At 41.6% G+C, this 23,400-nt stretch overlaps 1 protein-coding gene across 1 annotated transcript in view; it reads left to right on the plus strand.

Moving 5' to 3' along the window:
* CYP3A4 (cytochrome P450 family 3 subfamily A member 4) overlaps positions 1-7,382 on the plus strand; it is a 30,538-nt gene extending 23,156 nt beyond the window's left edge. The window contains exons 10-13 of the mRNA XM_037990561.2: positions 701-861; positions 3,234-3,460; positions 4,510-4,672; positions 6,875-7,382. Coding sequence (XP_037846489.2) covers positions 701-861; positions 3,234-3,460; positions 4,510-4,672; positions 6,875-6,970 — 647 coding nt within the window. The 3' untranslated portion in view covers positions 6,971-7,382. The remainder of the gene's footprint in view (positions 1-700; positions 862-3,233; positions 3,461-4,509; positions 4,673-6,874) is intronic.
* Positions 7,383-23,400: the final 16,018 nt, after the last annotated feature.

The raw sequence follows: 23,400 nt of genomic DNA on the forward strand, positions 1-23,400 counted from the left end.
CAAAGATATAATCCATGCTTCTCAAGCTAGGCTATGGACACAAATCACCACATCTTGTGAAAGTTCAGATTTTGAATCAGTAGTTCAAGGGTGGGGTTTGAGATTTTGCATTTCTAATGAGCTCCCAGATGCTTCTGACCCCTGGACCACACTTTGGGTACCAAGAGGTGGTCTGTAGTCCAATATTGGTCCCTTAAGTTCCCTCAAACATATCTACGGGAAACGTCCTTTAATTTTCCCTACATTTAACCATTAATATTGCAAATTCTCTCAAAGTTTGTCAAGGTATATTGTAGCTAAAATACATTTTTCTTGGGGGAGAAGACTACCTCATATTAACTTACAATAAAGTATTTTTAGGATCATTCAAGGAGTACACCCGTACACCCATAACACTGAGTATATTATGAAGAAATGCTCTCTCTGGAAATTACACAGCCATGCAGGTGGCGGGGATGGCATGAGGAGGAGTGGATGGCCCACATTCTCGAAGACCTTGGGGAAAACTGGATTAAAATGATTTGCCTCATTCTGGTTCTGTAAGATACACATCAGAGTGAAACCACCCCAAGTGTGCCTCTGAATTGCTTTTCTATTTTTTCCCTAGGTATTTGAGGGCTTCATTTAGATTTCTCTTCATCTAAACTGTGATGCCCTACATTGACCTGATTTACCTGAAATGTCTTTCCTCTCCTTTCAGCTCTGTCTGATCTGGAGCTCGTGGCCCAATCAATTATCTTCATTTTTGCTGGCTATGAAACCACCAGCAGTGTTCTCTCCTTCATTATGTATGAACTGGCCACTCACCCTGATGTCCAGCAGAAGCTGCAGGAGGAAATTGATACAGTTTTACCCAATAAGGTGAGTGGGTGATACATGCAGAAGGAGGGAGGAGGTGAAGCCTTAGCAAAAATGCCTCCTCACCACTCCCCAGGAAATTTTTTATAAAAAGCATAATCATGATTGTTTCACTGTCACTCTGTGGGAAGACTCTGAAAAGAAAAGAAAGAAACATAGGGAATTGTTGCTACTGGCAGAAGCATAGGATCTTTGTAAAACAGTGCTGTACCTGGTTCATCTGCTTTCTGTTACTACAATAATGTTAAGGAAAAACCCTCAAAAAACCTCAGTGGCATCTAACAATAAGCATTTATTGCTCGCACTCATTTCACGTCGGTTTTGGTTATGAATTATGTGGTTGGAGCAGGCACCATAGTGGTATGTGATGTTCCCCTCCCTGTGTCCACACATGGACACAGGAATTTGCTCTTTTTATCTGTTTTTACTTTCTTGGTTACAGACGTGTGACCTTTTTTTTTGAAAGGTGACAATCACTTTCTCATATTTTATTTGATGCTAGTGGTCATAGCCTATTAGTCATGTTCGTTTCCATGAGAAAGAAAAACCACTACATGGTTATGCTAAGGATTTCAGTTCCTGGAGTGAGAGCCATCCCAAGTATCTCCCCACGTCATGACTCTTCCACACATCATGGTTGGATAGTGAGCTCTGCTGATACTGGCAGGACTTGCTCTGGTCTGGCTGGGGTCTGACAGAGCCTGGCCCTGGGTGTGCTGTGCAGGCTGACCCAGCTCTCCCCACACCTATCTTATGTTCCAGTCAGGTAGTAACTGGTGAAGAAGCCAGGCTAGGAACCAGGATATCTGTCTCCTGAGCTAGTCTTAAAACTCAGTAATATTGCTTTCCAAATATAACACCAAACACTAGGTGCATATCACCTCCACTGTTTTCAGACCTCTGCCAAAACTGGGATTCTTTGTGGCATGAAGAGACACGGCTTTGGGGCTGGCAGTGAGGTGAACACAAAGGAATGTTCTTTCGAGGTTACAGTCCAGCCCTGAAGCAACAACTAGGAGACTGTTTCAGCAAGTGAGGACAGGGCTGCGTGGGGTTCTATCCTCCTTATAACTTCCACTAGCACTGAAATCGTGTGCTCTGGTTACATCCAACCAGAACCTTCTTTGTCATTTTTGGGATAAAAAGGGACTAGTTTGTCCTCAAATTATTTTATAGAGATTTTATATAATATAGTGTTTCTCTCCACTTTTTTTTTTTTTTTTTTTTTTTTGAGACGGGGTCTCACTCTGTCGCCCTGGCTGGAGTGCAGTGGCCGGATCTCAGCTCACTGCAAGCTCCACCTCCCGGGTTTGTGCCATTCTTCTGCCTCAGCCTCCCGAGTAGCTGGGACTACAGGTGCCCGCCACCTCGCCCGGCTAGTTTTTTGTATTTTTTAGTAGAGACGGGGTTTCACCGTATTAGCCAGGATGGTCTCGATCTCCTGACCTCCTGATCCGCCTGTCTCAGCCTCCCAAAGTGCTGGGATTACAGGCTTGAGCCACTGCGCCCGGCCTCTCTCCACATTTTATTTATATAACAAAAGTGTGTATATATAAAATACAAATCCTGCTTTGTAACTCTTTTGTTTTATATATATAAGCAGGACTGTGCAACCAATAATCCTTGTGTAGCACAGATAATTTGTTTTTCTTTTTCTTTTTTTGGTTTGAGCATATTTGTATAAACACACACACAAGGCAAACACTAAAAATATTCCATGAATTGATTGTAAATCTTTCTCTTTTTTTTTTATTATTGTTTTACTTTAAGTTCCGGGGCACATGTGCTGAATGTGCAGGTTTGTTACATAGGTATACATGTGCCATGGTGGTTTGCTGCACCCATCAACTCATCATCTACATTAGGTGTTTTTCCTAATGCTATACCTCCTCTAGCCACCACCCCGCACCTCCAACAGGCCCCGGTGTGTGATGTTCCCCTCCCTGTGTCCACACATCAACACAGGAATTTGCTCTTTTTATCTGTTTTTACTTTTTTGATTATAGACGTGTGACCCGCTTTTGAAAGGTAACAATCACTTTCTCATATTTTTTTGATCTTAGTGGTCATAGCCTATTAGTCACATTTGTTTCCATGAGAAACCAAAACCACTACACGGTTATGCTAAGGATTTCAGTCCCTAGGGTGAGAGCTGTCCCAAATGTCTCCCCTCTTCACAACACCTCCACACATCTCAGTGGGGCATTGAGCACATCAATGGGCACGACAGTTATTAAAACACTTTATAATTGCTCTGATCCTTTACCAGTATGAGTTAGTCTCTGGAGCTCCTAATACTTCAGTAGTACTGCATGGACTGAGTTAAAAGCTAATTCAAAATCTCAATTTATCCAAATCTGTTTCTTTCTTTCCAGGCACCACCCACCTATGATACTGTGCTACAGATGGAGTATCTTGACATGGTGGTGAATGAAACACTCAGAATATTTCCAATTGCTATGAGACTTGAGAGGGTCTGCAAAAAAGATGTTGAAATCAATGGGATATTCATACCCAAAGGGGTGGTAGTGATGATTCCAAGCTATGCTCTTCATCATGACCCAAAGTACTGGGCAGAGCCTGAGAAGTTCCTCCCTGAAAGGTACAACGCCCCTGGGAAGGGAGCCCTCCCTGAACTAGCCTGGTTCAAGCATATTCTGTCTCTCTTAATCTATAGGACGGTCATGGGCTTATATAATTATTTGCTTGTCTTTTTATATTTAGAGGTTTTTTAAACCATCAAATTGATTATTGTCACACTTTTCAAACCCCAGACTAGAAAAGAGAAAACTACAGCCATCCACAGTCCCAAAAACTTAAGATGAAGGTCATCAATTATGTCCTTATGGGTCATAAGTGTCCAAAATATAAGGACTCTTTTAGAAATACATGATCACAGTGCTATTATTATGTCCCCCAAATGAATATTTTTTCATAAATATAATCAAATATTTAGGAATAAAATTTGAATAAAAAACATAGGTCTAATCTTCAAAGAATTTATAGCTTAGTGGAAGAGATAGACAAAGAAAGCAGTGATGATACCACGTTACCTCGGTATGGTAGCATCGTGTGCCTGTGTAAATTATCTGACTTCAATTATTCTATAGAGGTGTTGGGGAGAAAGAGGGAGAGATGGAGAGAAGAAGAAGGAGGAGAAGGAGGATAAGACAAGGTAGGGAGGAGAAGGAGGAGGATTAGAAAAAACAGGAGAGGAGAAGGAAAGTGCAAAATAACAATTTTGAAATAGTGCAAGACAGTTTCCCCTTCTCCTTCCTCATGACCAATGTACGTGTGACTTGAGGCAGGAAGCTACTTTTCCATCACTCAGTCTCATCACTTATGTGCCTTTTATAGTGTGAACACATCACCACCCTGAATATAATTTCAGTGTTTAGAAATAAGTATTCTTTGCAACAGTATTTATCTCATCTCAACAAGACTGAAAGCTATAGTGTAACGGGAGTAGAAAGGATCTGTAGCTTACAATTCTCATAGCAAAATAAGCATAGCAGGATTTCAATGACCAGCCCACAAAAGTATCCTGTGTACTACTAGTGGAGGGGTGGGCCCTAAGTAAGAAACCCTAACATGTAACTCTTAGGGGCATTATGTTATTAACTTTTTAAAAATCTGCTAATGTGGAACCAGGTTCAGCAAGAAGAACAATGACAACATAGATCCTTACATATACACGCCCTTTGGAACTGGACCCAGGAACTGCATTGGCATGAGGTTTGCTCTCATGAACATGAAACTTGCTCTAATCAGAGTCCTTCAGAACTTCTCCTTCAAACCTTGTAAAGAAACACAGGTTAGTCAATTTTCTATTTTATTAAGAATTCTTTTAACTGAAAGGTCTATATTTTTAAAAAGAATATGCTTGTTTAATCTTTTACTAATTTGTCCTATGGGCCAAGGAATCAAGTTGGACCCATCTGTGATCTGTGAGGGCACTTCACTTCTGGAGGTCAAAAGCTGTAGCATTAAAAACATCATGTGAAGTCCATGTAGATTAGCATGGCATGATTATCTGCAGTCTCCTTGAACTTGAGCAAAGTTTAAGTTCAGTTTCAAGTTGATTGGAAAGATGGGGAAGTATTTTGCACAATCATAAAGTGCAATAATTACCTTGTTGTGACTTTTGAATGCTGCTCTCCCCTACCAGAACCTGTAGAAACTGTTTTATGACAGTGGCTCCCAACCACTTACTGTACCTTGGGATCACCAGGGAGCTTTAAAAATTCATGATGCCTGGGATACCACAGAAATTCTAAACTAATTTTCCCAGAGTGTAGCTTTAAAAGCTCCCCCATTGTTTCTCATCTGAAGACAAGGTTGAGAATGACTAATTTAAGGTATTTCTGGTGGACATGAAGGGCTACCACAGTCCAAGGTCATCCTGACTGACCTCACCTTCCAGGTGCCTAGCTCCATTCAGTTGGGCTCCATTTCAACCCAGTTATAACTCTATTAATGTTGTTCCCTTTCTCCTCATTTTGTTCTTATCTTTCAAGTCCTAGTTCAATTCCCAAGCCTCTCTAAAGTGTCTTCTCCTCCTAGTCCAGGGCCCATTTACTTCTCTGCTCTGTTATTGGATACTGGAGGCTATTATCATATAATTTCACAATTTGCCATTGAATCATTGAGTTTTCTTCTCTGTATTTTCTCTATATCTAAGAATGTCTTCCCACCTCCATTAACAATATCTTCTCATTTTATTCCTTTTAAAATATCCCAGTGGTGCCTTGCAAGGGACTGTATCTAACGCAAGCATTTGCTCAATGTTTAAGGAGTGATGTGCAGTTGATGGCTTGCATACATATATTAAGCTACTTAATGTGAACCTTTAACAAATGCTATTCATGCATATGCGTGTGTGTGTGTGTGTGTGTGCACATGCGTGCATGCGTGTCTGTCTGCAGTGAAAACATTCATGGGTTTTGAAAATTTTTAAATAATAAGGTTTTATATTTATAGAAAGATTTGAAATATTTTCTCTGAAGAAGTTAAAGAACAGATGTCACTGATTCATATTAAACAAGACCCTATAAATCTTATTTCTAAGTCTCACGTATTTATTATTCAACTCCACCCCTTAAGTAGGCTTTCTATATAGGAGAGGAAGAAGATAGAAGTTTCCATATTATTTTCATATTCCGTATTATTGGTGGCTTTAGGCCAGCTGTGTAGCTATCCTATATGTGCTCAGACAGGGGACTTAGCCCTGAATAAAAGTGGTCCTCTGGCACACCGGGAATGGGGAAGGTACTCCTTGGTAAGCTCCCAAGCTGGCACTTCTTGATCTCCATGGCCATTTTCATGCCCGTTACTCCATGGTGATCAGAATATCACTCTGTTGTGTCCCCTCAATACTGAAGCAGTGTCTCAATAAGAATGGGGCTAAAAGTTGAGTCAAAACACTGTAGGAATTGAGAGGTTCCCCACTTGCACTACCCTTAGGAGCCAAGAGGAGATGATAAAAAATAAAACGATGATGTTTCCTGAAGGTGTCTTCCCATCTTTACACTGGACGGGTTCAACTGGGAGGAATTACTGGACTCTGGAAGTTGAAGACTGTCCATATAATTAAAATGTACAATAACTACTCAGGATTACCTTGCAAGTTTCAACATACACAAAATTAACTTTATATGACTCTTCAAAAATAGCTTGCCATCATACTTAATAATCTGGTTTAAATTTTAAAAACTCATCCTTTTTACTTAAAACTTAAATCAATAAAGAACACAGGTTCCCATGAATTTGTCTCAGGCCTGGCACAGAAAAGTACTCCATAAATATTTTGTTAAATGATAGATGATGAACGCTCTCACTATCCAATCTTCACACATCTTATAGAATAAGTATAAAGAATCCAAGATTTATAGTGCTGAAAGTAGTTTTTATATGTTTACAAGCATTATTGTCATTACTGCATTTTTTTACTTTGATGCTATATTTTCTACTTTTGCTTTATATAATGCTACTCAATATGCTTTTTTAACTGTTGCAGATCCCGCTGAAATTACGCTTAGGAGGACTTCTTCAAACAGAAAAACCCATTGTTCTAAAGATTGAGTCAAGGGATGGGACCGTAAGTGGAGCCTGAATTTTACTAAGGACTTCTGCTTTGCTCTTCAAGAAAGCTGTGCCCCAGAACACGAGAGACCTCAAATTACTTTGTGAATAGAACCCTGAAATGAAGATGGGCTTCATCCAATGTACTACATAAATAACCAGGGATTCTGTACATGCATTGAGCTCTCCCCCTGTCTGTATAGAGTGTTATACTTGGGAATATAAAGGAGATGATCAAATCAGTGCAGGGGAGGTAGATTTGCCTCCTCTGCTTCTCATAGGACTATCTCCAGCCTGGTTCAAGCACCCCTAGTTAGCACCATTAACTCCTCCTGAGCTCTGATAAGAGAATCAACATTTCTCAATAATTTCATCCACAATTATTAATGAAAATAAGAATTATTTTGATGGCTCTAACGGTGACATTTATATCTCATGTTTTACCTGGAGTATTCTATAGTAAGTTTTATATTAAATCAATAAAGACCACTTTACAAAAGTGTTATCAGATGCTTTCCTGCATATTAAGGAGAAATCTATAGAACTGAATGAGAACCAACAAGTAAATATTTTTGATCATTGTAATCACTGTTGGTACGGGGCCTTTGTCAGAACTAGAATTTGATTATTAACATAGGTGAAAGTTAATCCGCTGTGACTTTACCCATTGTTTAGAAAGAATATTCATAGTTTAATTATGCCATTTTTGATCAGGCATAGTGGCTCATTCCTGTAATCCCAGCACTTTGGGAGGCTGAGCCAGGTGGATCACCTGAGGTCAGGAGTTCAAGACCAGCCTGGTCAACATGGTGAAACCCCATCTCTACTAAAAATACAAAAATTAGCTAGGCATGGTGGTACATGCCTGTAAACTCAGCTACACAGGAGACTGATATTTGGGAAAACCTAAAGACTCCAAAGAACTATTGGAACTGATAAACAAATTCAGTAATGTTGCTGGATACAAAATCAACATACAAAAATTAGTAGCATTTCTATATGCCATAGTGAACAATCTGGCAAAAATAAAAAAGTAATCCCTTTTACAATAGTCACAAATAAAACTAAATACCTAGAAATTACTTAATCAAAGAAGAGAAAGATCTCTACAGTGAATATTGTAAAACACTGACGAAAGGAATTGAAGACACAAAAAGGGATATTTCATGTTTATATATTGTAAGAATCAATATTGTAAAAAATATCCACACTACCCAAAGCAATGTACAGATTCAATGTAATCCCTTAAAATACCAATGACATTCTTCAAATAAATAGAATCCTATAATTTGTATGGAACCACAAAAGACCCAGAATAGCCAAAGCTATCTTCAGCAAAAAGAACAAAACGGGAGGAATCATATTACTTGACTTCAAATTATACTACAGAGGTATAGTAACCAAAACAGCATGGTTCTTATATGAAAACAGACACATAGACCAATGAAATACAATAGAGAACCCAGAAACAAATGCAAACACCTACAGTGAACTCATTTTTGACAATGCTACCAAGAACATACACTGGGGAAAAGACAGTCTCTTCAATAAATGGTGCTGGGAAAACTGGATATCTATATGCAGAAGAATGAAACTAGACCCCTATATCCCACCAGACACAAAAATCAAATCAAGGTGGATTAAAGACTGAAATCTGGCTGAGTGGGGTGACTCATGCCTGTAATCTCAGTACTTTGCAGAACTTTGAGAGGCCAAGGTGGGCGGATCACTTGAGGTCAGGAGTTAGAGACCAGCCTGCCAACATGGTGAAACCCCATCTCTACCAAAAAATACAAAAGTTAGCTGGGCATGGTGGTGCATGCCTGTAGTCCCAGCTACTCAGTAAGCTAAGGTGGGAGTATCATTTGGACCTGGGAGGTGGAAGCTGCAGTGAGTCGAGATCATGCCAATGCACCCCAGCCTGGGCAACAGAGTAAGACAGACTGAAATCTAAGACCTCAAGCTATGAAACTGTTACAAGAAAACATTGTGGAAACTCTTCAGGACATTTGTCTGGGCAAAAATTTCTGAAGTAATACCCCACAAGCATAGGCAACCAAACCAAAAATGGACAAATGGAATCACATCAAGTTAAAAATCTGTGCTGCAAAAAAAATAATCAATAACGTGAAGACACAAACCACAGAATGGGAAAAATAGTTTCAAACTAACACTCTGACAACAGATTAATAGCCAGAATATATAAAGAGCTCAAACAACTCTGTAGTAAACAATCTAATAATCCAATCAAAAAATGGGCAAAAGATTTGAATAGCAATCTCGGTTCACTGCAAGCTCCCCCTCCTGGGTTCATGCCAATCTCTTGCTTCAGCCTCCCAAGTGGCTGGGACTACAGGCACCTGCTACCACGCCTGGCTAATTTTTTGTATTTTTAGTAGAGACAGGGTTTCACCGTGTTAGCCAGGATAGTCTTGATCTCCTGACCTTGTGATCCACCCACCTGGGCCTCCCAAAGTGCTGGGATTACAGGTGTGAGCCACCGCGCCCGGCCTGAATGGACATTTCTCAAAAGAAGACATACAAATATCATGTAGACATATAAAAAGGTGCTCAACATCATTGATCATTAGAGAAATGAAATAAAAAACTGCAGTGAGATAGCATCTCACCCCAGCTAAAATGGCTTTTATCCAAAAGACAGGCAACAACAAATGCCAGCGAGAATGTGGAGGAAAAGAAACCCTTGTACACTGTTGGTGTGAATTAGTACAACCACTATAGAGAACAGTTTGGAGGTTCCTCAAAAAATTAAAATAGAGCTACCATAAGATCCAGAAATCGCAGGGCTTGGGTATATACCTGAAAGAAAGGAAATCCATATACTGAAGAGATATCTTCACTCTCATGTTCACAATAGCCACTATTCACAAATGCCAAGATTTGGAAGCAACCTAAGTGTCCATCAACAGATGGATGGATAAAGAAAGTACTCCAATTATACACAATGGAGTACAATTCAGCCACAAAAAGCATGAGATCCTGTTATCTGTAATAACGTGGATGGAACTGGAGGTCATTATGTTAAGTGAAAGAAGCCAGGCACAGAAAGACAGACATTGCATGTTCTCACTTATTTGCAGGATCTACAAATAAAAGCAACTGAACTAATGTCTGGGTCTTAGTCAACTTTGTACCGTAAGTACTGGGAGAACAGCTTTTAAAATACATGATGAATGCTTTCATACAGGAATGAGTAGAGGAGAGGCACAGGGTGCCTCTGGGTGTTCTTCCGATACATAGTATCTTCCTTGACACATTCAGTACAACTCTCAACAGGTAAGTCTCTTCATGTTATGTTACCTTCTGAGGAATTAGGTGGCAGAACATGCCTTCTATTATTTTCCTTTGTGGAACAAGACCAATTGCATTAGTTGGGACACAGTGCTGGCTGCATTTGAGTCCCAAGCAATGATTAGCCTATTGCTGAGAATAATTAGTCTATTTCCACAGAGTCAGAGGGGATGCCACGCAGGGACCCAGCAATCTCACCCAAGACAACTCCACCAACCTTTCTGGTCACCCACCGTGTGTACAGTACCCTGCTAGGGACCAGGGTCATGACAGTAAATAATACCAGACTGTGCCCTTGAGGAGCTCACCTCTGCTGAGGGAAACAGGCACAGAAACCCACAATAGTGGTAGAGAGGAAAGAGGACAATGGGACTGTGTGAGGGGGATAGGAGGCACCCAGAGGAGGAAATGGTTACATCTGTGTGAGGAGGTTGGTAAGGAAAGATTTTAACAGAAGGGGTCTGTCTGGCTGGGCTTGGAAGGATGTGTAGGAGTCATCTAGAGGGCACAGGTACACTCCAGGCAGAGGGAATTGCATGGGTAAAGATCTGTAGGTGTGGCTTGTGGGGATGGATTTCAAGCATTCTGGAATAATCTCTAGAGCAAAGGAGACTTGGAGGAAGTTCTGAAGATTTATTCTTTCCTTTAATCTTTTTCCTCTGGTTTCTGGGAGGCTAGGATTAATATACAGCTTTGTTTCTCACCTAATGGGAACCTGCTAGCAGCCTGAAAAGGCAGGAGCCATGAAAGCCAATTTGGATTGTACATGTTTTCACCTTTATGTTACAGTACAGGAGGATGAACCCTCTCACTGGTGGGATTCCTGGCATCCTAGAGCAGGTGGAGAAAAGAGTTACCTTCCACTGTGGGTAGTGGAGGCTCAACCTGTCACATTTGACTTCTACCTCAAGTTTATTTTTATTAAGAGTAGGGAATCACAATGACATGAAAATAGAAAATATAAACCTCATTTTAATTCTTTCACAGAAAGCTTAGGAATTCAGTGAGTTGTGGCAACATGGTTTCCATTTTCTAACATTTTAAAATGAATTGATTTGGTTTAAATTTATTCATTTTTAAACCAGAATTTTTTGGAGATAGACTATTTCCAGCATGTTCCTTCTGGATAATAAAAGAGGGCTGTTAGTTCAGCATTTGTGACAATAAATGTGTATAAAATAACACCACCTTTCTAGAATAATGTCAGGAATATGAGTCTAATGCACGAATGTATATCTCTAAGACAAGATTGTGTACGTCTTTTTTAATATACATGCCCGACAGTTTATTTTAATACCTCCTTTTTGAATATACCTGCTTAGCAGGCTGTGTTAAACTCTCAGGGCAGGGGAGTAGGCAAGACTGTGAGCCAGTGACGATAGCAAAGGCATCCAGGTAGGATCTGTATGAAGTGAGAAAAGATTCCTCAGCTCTCAGGGTAGAACTGCAAAGAGGTATTCACGGGTCCTGGCCCCACAGTGGACGTCACTCAAAGGGCAAACCGGTTGGCGTCTCATCTGCTTCAAGCCTGGACACAGGGGCACCATCTGTGTCACTCTGTGTGTGGTCTGCCATGTTGTGGGGCTGTCACTACAGATTTGGGCAGCCGGGCAGACAATACCTTTGCCTTAGATGATGCTGGTGCAGCCCAGGAGTCAGAAACTATAGTGGAGACCGTGCCCTCCTTAGGCCAACACGATTACATGCAATAGATGACTGGCTTTTCTGTTAGCCTCTTCATTGAAAATGAAAGCAGCATTACTCTGCCAAACAGAGGGGAGCTGGAAAGAAACTAAACACCTTACCCAGCACAGCCTCTGCCTTGATATGGAACCATGTGAGTCTAGACACTCACCTAGATCTTTCCTCGGGGGCCAGTGCTGCTGACACATTAACTCAATAGTTTGTCCTGGCCTGAGAGACCATGTAACTTGTAGAAAGTTTAGAAGCAGACATTAGTGTCATTGATTTGCCATGGCTGCAACAACAAAAGCAGAAACTGGAGTGGGAAAACCGAAGGCCACTCTGGTTTCAGTAGATGGTGCACACACTTCCACTAACTGTTCTGGGGCAAGGATCCAAATGCACTATATGCTGCCTCTGCTGGGTCCTTCAAACATGACCCTCCAGGCCATTTCTCAGTTGTATTTTACCACATATTGTCAGAGTCACTGGATTTGTACAGAATGTTTGGAACCTATACTGCCTTAAGGGCTACCCATTCTAGAAGAGAAAACAAGGTCTTAATTCAACTGTCTGGAAAAATTTATGGTTACTTATGTAAAATACTGCATCTTTTGCTATCAACAGGAAGGTACATGGACATTAGAAGGCCCCTGTCTTTCAGCTGAAAGCACATATGAGGTATATGGATCCATTTATATACACCATAATTTTCAGCTGCATTTTCCTAATTTGCCTCTCTGCAGCCAACATTGTGGGACTAGCAGATTCACAGTTGAACTGGCAGCTGGCGACCTCTTCCATCAGCTTTTCTTCTTCCTCCCATCCTCCACCCCTCAGTGACATCAGACTGGGAAGGTCTTCAGACATCCAGAACCCCTAGTTGGGGGAGTCCATACATGACCCATCAAAGATGAGTTGTAAGCAGGCCTGCCACAGGGAGCAGCAGCATTAACGGGTTTTCCTACAGAGACAGTTGATGTGCAGAGGCAATAAACTGACTGCTTTGTGACTGATCACCTTGAAAAAAATGAGCATGTCTGGATATAGTAGTCCTTTCTTGCATTGCTATGAAGAAATATCTGAGGCTGGATAATTTATAAAGAAAAGAGATTTAATTGTCTCATGGTTCTGCAGGTTCTACAGGAAGCATAGCAACTTCTGCCTCTAGGGAGGCCTCAGGAAATTTACAATCATGCCAGAAGGTGAAAGAGAAGCAGACAGATCTTACATGGCTTGAGCAGAAGCAAGAGAGAGTGGGGAGGAGGTGCCACACACTTTTAAGCCACCAGATCTCATAAAAACACATTGTCACAAGGACAGCAACCAAGGGGGATGGTGTGAAACCGTGAGAAACTGCTCCTAGGATCCAATCACCTCCTATCAGGGCCCACCACCAGCACTGGAGATTACATTTCAACATGAGATTTGGGTAGGGGCAGATTCAGACCATATCACTGACACTGTGCTTATCAGACGAATATCACCAGTTGGAAGGCTAGATTCCACAAGAGGAGGAATGTCCTGGAAATTGTTTCCTTAAGTTGTGATTCTTCTACACACTGTCATTCAGGGAACTATGAGTCACTCATCCTCCCCAGTGGCTCAAATCAACGAGATCATCTGACCACAGAGACTGAGGTGTAGCCGAAAGTTTCTTGCATTTCTACAAGGCCAATAGAAGCCTGGAACACAGTTGTCAATCTGTAGAAATAAGGACTCTGTGACTCTTCCAAGACCTCTCTGTGAGTGATGGTTTCAGAAGGACCAGATCCTAAAACAGGGTCAGAGCTTAGAAGGAAGGGAAAGCAAAAAACCTCTGAGCAAATTCTAAAGACAGGGTCACCATAGGCTCTCGGTGACCCTCTGTGACTGAGTGGAAGCAGTGATGCAAAATCTCATCATCACGGCTGAAGACAAAAGAAAAGTCACCCTTTCTACCTAGGATGAGAATCCCCAAATCAGTGTAGTCCACTTACTAACTAGACATAAAGGAATGAAGTGCCCTGGAATAATTCCTGCCTAAACCTCTCAGGAACACTCATGTTTGAGGACAGTTTTCAAGTCACAAGGACAGCACCCAAGGGGGATGGTGTGAAACCGTGAGAAACTGCTCCTAGGATCCAATCACCTCCTATCAGGGCCCACCACCAGCACTGGAGATTGGGACCATGAAGACTTCAGCTGCTTTTAGCTAATCATTGTGACTTTTGGGGTCTCAGTGCAGGCAGGAAAGGACCTGATGAACAAACGTAATCATTGCCATTGGAGTTACTGTTATTATTTATTGCCTTAATGTTACCTCCTTCTCTTGAGCATTCCAGTTCCTCCGTCAGTGACTCACCAGCCCCTATATCTATAAAATCATAATCCCTGTGACCTGATTTCTGTTTCACTTTGTAGATATGAAACCCATTCACATGGACTTTTAAAAAATCTTAGAATTCCAGGGCCCACACCTCTGCCTTTTTTGGGAACTACTGTGTCCTACTATCAGATGAATGTCTTTGAGCTCGTTCTTTTGCTTCTTATGATTGCAAAGAGCAGCCTCGTTCCATGAGTAAAAATGCTTCTCTGCAAGAGGAAGGTCTGAGGTTTTACCCTTTTGGAAACAGTGTGTAGGCATCACCCAGAGCATGGCAAGGTTCACACAGGGGCTTTCTTGCTAACTCTCAGGAACCTCAGGTTTGCCTCAGTTGAACAGCCCAAATCTCAAGGTAGATCAGCAACCTGATGTTCAAAACTCGATATGCAGACTTTGTGAGCACCATAAAGAAGATTTCTTTTGGTTCCGTGTATGTTCCCAGGAAAGTACAGTCATACTTAGTTAGTATTAAAAGTTGGAACAGGATCCCTTGATTGTGGCTTGTTATCTGTGTACATGAGAGTCAAACTTTCTTCTCTGTAGCAAGAGCTCATGAGTAGCCTTTTGTCCCTTCCTCCTGGACAGCTTTGAAACTCAGTTTATTAGGGAGATCAAGTATTTACCATTGGGTCATTTGCACCAGCTTCAATCATCTCCTACAAATGCTAAATTCCCTGAGGGTTTTTCCTTGGCTCTACCTTAGCTCTTACTCCCCATGATATCTTTTGCCACTTTGAGACACACAACAAAGGGGTTCTTCTTTACTTCTTTTTATTCAAAGGTGGCACTTTATTAGTGAGTCTGAGGAGGGAGTGGATGTAACTGACATGAGGTAGTGGTTGTTTATCAAACTTAGATCTTTAAGCAAAAAATGAATTTGTGTCTTTTTTTCCCAAAGGTGGAATCACATTCAAAATCACTAGAAAGGGGATAATTTGATGAAATTATTAAATATTTAATGTTGCTGAATAGAATGTCACACGTGCCATGTAGACTGTGAACTTTGGCCAAACCTTTGTGTCTAACCTGGTCTGATGCTCTCCCTAGGGCCTGGCCCCTGGATGGAAAATTATGACCTCATGTCCACAGTGCCAGCAGCAGTGGTCAGCTCTCTGGCTTAGAAAATCTTTCCATCATACCTGAGGCTTGCTTCTCAGATTCTAATTCTCCCAAGTGAGGGCTTTGTTATCTAATTACTACCCAGAAATTTCATATTTTTTCCCTCTGCAAAAGCAATAATTTCCCCACCACCTTTTCCAGGTCAACACTTTAGTAGGTGTACCCCCAAGGTAAACATTCCTGGGACCTTTGTTTGCATAGTTAAAACGTCACCCCTGAAATGTAGAAACAGTAAGGTTTGTTTTTAAGTTTCAATGAAAACCCCAAGCAGGTGTCACAATTTGCTGTGTCTGATATGCAGAGGGGACATTTTCTCAGAACTTCCATGTTAAGCTGGAAAACTGGAAAGTGAGTTCATTTTGTCATTCTGACACTTGCTCATTTTCTCACTCAACAACATACCTCAGACTTGTCTAAATCTGCTAGACTAAAGAGGTCCGCAGTGTCTGTAACTTTCTAATTTTGCTAGAATTCTAGAGTGAGCTCATGAAATAAATGAAAAGGATGATGAATAAAGAGATAAAAAACTATGCATTCCCTTCTGACACTCACTAACTTTCCCTCAGCCTCAGTTTCCCCGCATGCCCCTGGAGGTGATTATTCAGGGATTTATGAGATTTTAGAGACAACACATGAAAAAGCAAAAAGACATCAGAAAGACAAAGAGGTACTTAGTATTTATACACAAGAATAAGTCATTCAGTATCTACGACACTTGGAGAAAATTCAAGAGTGATTTTAAATCTCTCATTTCAAATCCCTCCTGTTTTCTCACTTTTCCCTTTTGATGTCTCTAAATAACCTTCCTCTAACTGCCAGCAAGTCTGATTTTTTTGTATTTGACTGTTTCCAGTCCCAGTTAGAGGCAGGGTTAAGTACATTTAAAATAATAATCAAGGGGAGCACTTTCAGTTTGGCTGAATAGGAACAGCTTCTGTTCCATTGGTCTATACATCTGTTTTGGTACCAGTACCATGCTGTTTTGATTACTGTAGCCTTGTAGTATAGTTTGAAGTCACGTAGCATGATGCCTCCAGCTTTGTTCTTTTTGCTTAGGATTGTCTTGGCTATATGAGCTCTTTTTTAGTTCCATATGAAATTTAAGGTAGTTTTTTGTAATTTTGTAAAGAAAGTCTATGGTAGTTTGATGGGATAGCATAGACTTTATAAATTACTTTGGGCCTTATGACCATTTTCACAATATTGATCCTTCCTATCCATGAGCATGGAATATGTTTCCATTTGTTTGTGTCCTCTCTTACTTCCTTGAGCAGTGGTTTATAGTTCTCCTTGAAGAGGTCCTTCACATCCCTTGTAAGTTGGATTCCTAGATATTTTATTCTCTTAGTAGCAATTGTGAATGGGAGTTTGCTCATGATTTGGCTCTCTGTTTGTCTATTATTGGTGTATAGGAATGCTTTTGATTTTTGCACATTGATTTTGCATCCTGAGACTTTGCTGAAGTAGCTTATCAGCTTAAGGAGATTTGGGGCAGATGACATAATTGCACATTATTATAAACAGAGACAATTTGACTTCCTCTCTTCCTACTTGAATACCCTTTATTTCTTTCACTTGCCTGATTGTCCTGACCACAACTTACAATACTACGTTGAATAGGAGTGGTGAGAGAGGCCATTCTTGTCTTTTGCTAGTTTTCAAAGAGAATGCTTCCAGCTTTTGCTCATTCAGTATCATATCAGCTGTGGGTTTGTCATAAATATCTCTTATTATTTTGAGATACATTTCATCAATACCAAGTCTGTTGAGAGTTTTTGGCATGAAGGAGCATTGAATTTTATCAAAAGCCTTTTCTGCCTGTATTGAGTTAATCATGTGGTTTTTGTCATTGGTTCTGTTTATGTGATGGATTACATTCATTGATTTACATGTGTTGAACCAGCCTTGCATCCTAGGTATGAAACCAACTTGATCGTGGTGGATAAGCTTTATATGTGGTGCTGGATTCGGTTGGCCAGTATTTTATTGAGGATTTTTGCATCAGTGTTCATCCAGGATATTCGCCTGAAATTTTCTTTTTTTGTTGTGCCTCTGCCAGGTTTTGGTATCAGGATGATACTGGCCTCATAAAATGAGTTAGTGAGGAGTCCCTCATTTTCTATTGTTTGGAATAGTTTCAGAAAGAATGGTATCAGCTCCTCTTTGTACCTCTGGTAGAATTCGGCTGTGAATCCATCTGGTCCTGGGCTTTTTTTGTTGTTGTTGGTAGGCTATTAATTACTTCCTCAGTTTCAGAACTTGTTATTGGTCTATTCAGGGATTCAACTTCTTTCTTGTTTAGTCTTGGGAGGGTGTATGTGTCCAGGAATTTATCCATTTCTTCTAGGGTTTCTAGCTTATTTGCTTAGAGTTCTTTATAGTACTCTTGATGGTAGTTTGCATTTCTGTGGAATCAGTGGTGATCTCTCCTTTATCTTTTTTTTAATTGTGTTTATTTGATTCTTTGCTTTTTTCTTCTTTATTAGTCTGGCTAGTGGTCTATCTATTTTGTTAATCTTTTCAAAAAACCAACTCCTGGATTCATTGATTTTTTGAAGGAATTTTTGTGTCTCTATCTCATTCACTTCTGTTCTGATCTTAGTTATTTTTTGTCTTCTGCTGGATTTTGAATTGGTTTGCTCTTGCTTCCCTAGTTCTTTTAATTGTGATGTTAGGGTGTCAATTTTAGATCTTTCCCACTTTCTCCTGTGGGCATTTAGTGCTATAAATTTCCCTCTAAATACTGCTTTAGCTGTGTCCCAGAATCTGGTACGTTGTGTCTTTGTTCTCATTGGTTTCAAAGAAAATCGTTATTTCTGCCTTCATTTCTTAATTTACCCAGTAATCATGCAGGAGCATGTTGTTCAGTTTCCATGTAGTTGTGTGGTTTTGAGTGAGTTTCTTAATCCTGAGTTCTTATCTGATTGCACTGTGGTCCGAGAAACTGTTTGTTATAATTTGCATTCTTTTGCATTTGTTGATGAGTGTTTTTCTTCCAATTATGTGGTCAATTTTAGAATAAGTGCGATGTGGTGCTAAGAAGAATGCATATTCTGTTGACTTTGGGTGGAGAGCTCTGTAGATGTCTATTACGTCTGCTTGGTGCAGAGCTGAATTCAAGTCCTGAATAACCTTGTTAATTTTCTCTCTTGTTGATCTGTATAATATTGACAGTGGGGTGCTACAGATGACCACTATTATTGGGTGGGGTCGGGACTCTAAGTCTCTTTGTAGGTCTCTAAGAACTTGCTTTATGAATCTGGGTGCTCCTGTATTGGGTGCATATGTATTTAGTATAGTTAGCTTTTCTTGTTGCATTGACACCTTTACCTTTATGTAATGCCTGTATTTGTCTTTTTTTAAAATCTTTGTTTAAAGTCTGTTTTATCAGAGACTAGGATAGCAACCTCTGCTTTTTTTTTTTTTTGCTTTCCATTTGCTGAGTAAATATTCCTACATTCCTTTATTTAGAGCCTATGGGTGTCTTTGCATGTGTGATGGGTCTCCTGAATACAGCACACTGATGGGTCTTGAGTCTTTATCTAATTTGCAAGTGTGTGTGTGTGTGCACGTACGCGTGTGTACATTTGTGTGGTTTTTTTTCTTTTTTTTTTTTGGAGGGAGTCTTAGTCTGTCACCAGGCTGGAGCACAGTGGCACGATCTTGGCTCACTGCAATCTCCAACTCCCTGGTTCTAGTGATTCTACTGCCTCAGCCTCTCGAGTAGCTGGAATTACAGGCATGCACTACCACTCCCAGCTAATTTTTGTATTTTCAGAAGAGACAGGGTTTCACCATGTTGGCCAGCATGGTCTTAATCTCTTGACCTAGTGATCTGCCCTCCTCGGCCTCCCAAAGTGCTGGGATTACAAGCATGAGCCACCAGGCCTGGCCCAGTCTGTGTCTTCTAACTGGGTCATTTAGCCCATTTACATTTAAGGTTAATATTGTTATTTGTGAATTTGATTCTGTCATCATGATGTTAGCAGGTTATTTTCCCCATTAGATGATGCAGTTTCTTCATAGTGCCAATGGTCTTTAAAATTTGGTGTGTTTTTGCAGTGTTGAGTACTGGTTGTTCCTTTCCATATTTAGTTCTTCCTTCAGGAGCTCTTGTAAGGCTGGCCTGGTGGTCACAAAATCTCTCAACATTTGCTTGTCTGTAAAGGGTTTTACACTAATGAAGGTTAGTTTGGCTGGATATGAAATTCTGGGTTGAAAATTCTTTCTTTAAGAATGTTGAATATTGGCTCCCACTCACTTCTGGCTTGCAGGGTTTCTGCAGAGAGTTCTGCTGTTAGTCTGATGGGCTTCCCTTTGTGGGTAACCCGACCTTTCTCTCCGGCTGCCCTTAACATTTTTTCCTTCATTTCAACCTTGGTGAATCTGACCATTATTTGTCTTGGGTTTGCTCTTCTTGAGGAATATCTTTGTTGTGTTCTCCATATTTCCTGAATTGGAACGTTGGCCTGGCTTGCTAGGTTAGGGAAGTTCTCCTGGATAATATCCTGCAGAGTGTTTTCCCACTTGGTTCCATTCTCCCCATCATTTTCAGGTACACCAATCAAACATAGGTTTGGATTTTTGCATAATCCCATATTTCTGGGAGCCCTTATTCATTCCTTTTGATTCTTCTTTCTCTAATCGTGTCTTCTCGCTTTATTTCATTTAGTTAATCCTCAGTCTCTGATATCCTTTCTTCCATTTGTTTGATTCAGCTATTGATACTTGTGTATGCTTCACGAAGTTCTTGTGCTGTTGTTTTCAGCTCCATCGGGTCATTTCTATTCTTCTCTAAACTGGTTATTCTAGTTAGCAATTCATCTAACCTTTTTTCAAGGTTTTTAGCTTCCTTGCATTGGATTAGAACATGCTCCTTTAACTTCTGAAGCCTACTTCTGTCAATGCATCCTACTCATTCTCTGTCCAGTTTTTTTCCCTTGCTGGTGAGAAGTTGTGATCCTTTGCAGGAGAAGAGGCATTCTGGTGTTTGGAATTTTCAGCCTTTTCACATGAGTTTTTCCTCATCTTCATGGATTTATTTACCTTTGGTCTTTGATGTTAGTGACCTTCAGATGGGGTTTCTGTGTGGACGTTCTTTTTGTTGATGTTGATGCTATTCCTTTCTGTTCATTAGTTTCTCTTCTAACTGTCAGGCCCCTCTGCTGCAGGTCTGCTGGAGTGTGCTGGAGGTCCACTCCAGACCCTGTTTGCCTGGGTATCACCAGTGGAGGCTGCAAAACAGCAAAGATTGCTACCTGTTCCTTCCTCTGGAAGCTTCATCCCAGAGAGGCACCCACCAGATGTCAGGCAGAGCTTTCCTGTATGAGGTGTCTGTTGGCCCCTACTGGGAGGTGTCTCCCACTCAGTATACGTGGGGGTCAGGTACCCACTTGAGGAGACAGTCTGTCCCATAGCAGAGCTCAAGCACTGTGCTGGGAGATCTGCTGGTCTCTTTAGAGCCAGCATGCAGGAATGTTTAAGTTTGCTGAAGCTGCGCCCACAGTCACCCCTTCCCCTAGGTGCTCTGTTTCAGGGAGATGGGCTTTATCTATAAGCCCCTGACTGGGGCTGCTGCCTTTCTTTCAGAGATGCCCTTCCCAGGGAGGAGGAATCTAGAGAGGCAGTCTGGCTACAGTGGCTTTGCCGAGATGTGGTGGGCTCCGCTCAGTTCAAACTTCCTGGCAGCTTTGTTTACAGGGGCAAGTAGCCTATTCAAGCCTCAGTAACGGCAGATGCCCCTCCCCCCACCAAGCTCCAGCATCCCAAGTCAACTTCAGACTAATGTGCTGGCAGTGAGAATTTCAAGCCAGTGGATCTTAGCTTGCTGGGCTCTGTGAGGGTGGGCTCTGCTGAGCTAGACCACTCGACTCCCTGGCTTCATCCCCCATTCCAGGGGACTGAATATTTCTGTCTTGCTGGCATTCCAGGCACCACTGGGGTATGAAAAAAAACCGCAGCTAGCTCAATGTCCGCCCAACAGCCACCCAGTTTTGTACTTGAAACCCAGCGCCCTGGTGGTGTAGGCACCCAAGGGAATCTCCTGGTCTGTGGGTTGCGGAGACCATGGGAAAAGTATAGTATCTGGGCCAGAAAGCACCATTCCTCATGACATAGTCCCTCACGGCTTCCCCTGGCTAGGGGAGGGAGTTCCCCGACCCCTTGCACTTCCTGGGTGAGGTGATGCACCCTCCTTGCTTTGGCTCGCCCTCCATGGGCTGCACCCATCTAACCAGTCCCAATGAGATGAGCTGGGTACCTCAGTTGGAAAAGCAGAAATCACCCACCTTCTGAGTTGATCTTGCTGGGAGCTGCAGACTAGAGCTGTTCCTATTTGGCCATCTTGCCAGCAACTCCTTGTTTGTCTTTCTTAAAATATCTATCCCTTTAATCAATTTTTCATTCATATATTCATTCATCTTTGTTGGTTTTCTGCTTTTTCTTGGATCTCACTGAGTTCCTTTAAAATCAAAATTTTATATTGTTTATCTGATATTTCATATATTTCATTTTGGTTAGGCTCCACTGCTGGAGAGTTAGCATGATCTTCTAGGGGTGTTGCAATACTCTTTTTTCAGACCTCCAGAGCTATTTCTCTGGATCCTTCTCATCTGCATAAAATATTCCTTCATAATATTTTTGAATTTACTTAGTTTATTTATTTATTTATTTATTTTATTTTGAGATGGAGTCTTGCTCTGTTGCCAGGCTGGAGTGCAGTGGTGCGATCTCGGCTCACTGCAACCTCTGCCTCCCAGGTTCAAGTGATTCCCCTGCCTCAGCCTCCTGAGTATCTGGGACTACAGGTGCATGCCACCATGCCCGGGCTAATGTTTTGTATTTTGCTAGAGATGGGATTTCACCATGTTGGCCAGGACGGTCTCGCTTTCCTGACCTCGTGATCCATCCCCCCTCGGCCTCCCAAAGTGCGGGATTACAGGTGTGAGCCACCATACCCAGCCTGAATTTACTTTCATGTGGATGGGATTTTCCCCTGTGATGATGTAACTATAATGTATATTGTGTGGGTTCATTTGGTTTTGGGTCTGGGTTCTTTCAATGGCAAAGACTATGTATGAGTTCCTTGGGTATAGCTACCCTTTTTGAAGAGGCTTTCTTAAATGTTATTTATACAATGATGTGCTGTGTGTGTGAGCAGTCTCACTGCCTCCTGTGGGGCTGGCATGGTGAAGGACTCAGGAAGATTATCTTGTTTCCCGGGCAGTGCACTTGTGTCAGCAGGTTTTGTATCGGGTTGTGCAGTTCAACCTGCAAGACAGAAGGTAGCACTTATGGGAAAGAGCCTGCTGTGGCAAAAACAGATGGATAGACACTTTATCTTGGGTTATTGGGAGTAGCTTCCTGTTGCTTCAGACTTGAGCTGGGCTGTAAAATACACAGCGACAACCCCTTGCTCAGCTCCTGAGGTGAGGACAAGGCAGGGTAGAGCCAAACTGTAAAGTCTGCCCTCTGATATCCCAATGGCAGATACAAATACCAGCCCTGATGGGGTTGTGGGAGGAGCTCCTAGTGAAATGTCCCGAAGTCTTCAAAGGAGGGGAGGGGGCTTCCCCAGCTCCACGGCCTGGGCAGGCGGGAATATGATTCACCTTCCTGTCATTCCTCTGTCCTGGTGCTTGCAACACTCAGATCAGTTGGACACCATTGTCTATTTCCAGGCTGCATGTAGTCGAGCACTGGGACAGGTGCCTGTCCTGCCGGTCAGCATCAAGATGTCTTCTATGCAAGACATTCTCCCTCAGCACAAATGACACAGTTTTTTGGTTCTCCTGCTCTGTGCTGCAGAAATGCTGCTGCCCCATGTGGAGGAAGAGGGGCCATGCCTTTCATGTAAGCCTGGGCCCTGAGGTCTCACTGCAAGTGGGGATGTAGATGCCAGTGGGAATGCACTGCCAGTGGGATATGCAACTACCCCTAACAACCCTAAAATGGCTATCCTCTGGTGTGACTGTGCATCTTCG

Source organism: Chlorocebus sabaeus, chromosome 28 (assembly GCF_047675955.1).
Source record: "Chlorocebus sabaeus isolate Y175 chromosome 28, mChlSab1.0.hap1, whole genome shotgun sequence".
NCBI lineage: Eukaryota > Metazoa > Chordata > Mammalia > Primates > Cercopithecidae > Chlorocebus > Chlorocebus sabaeus.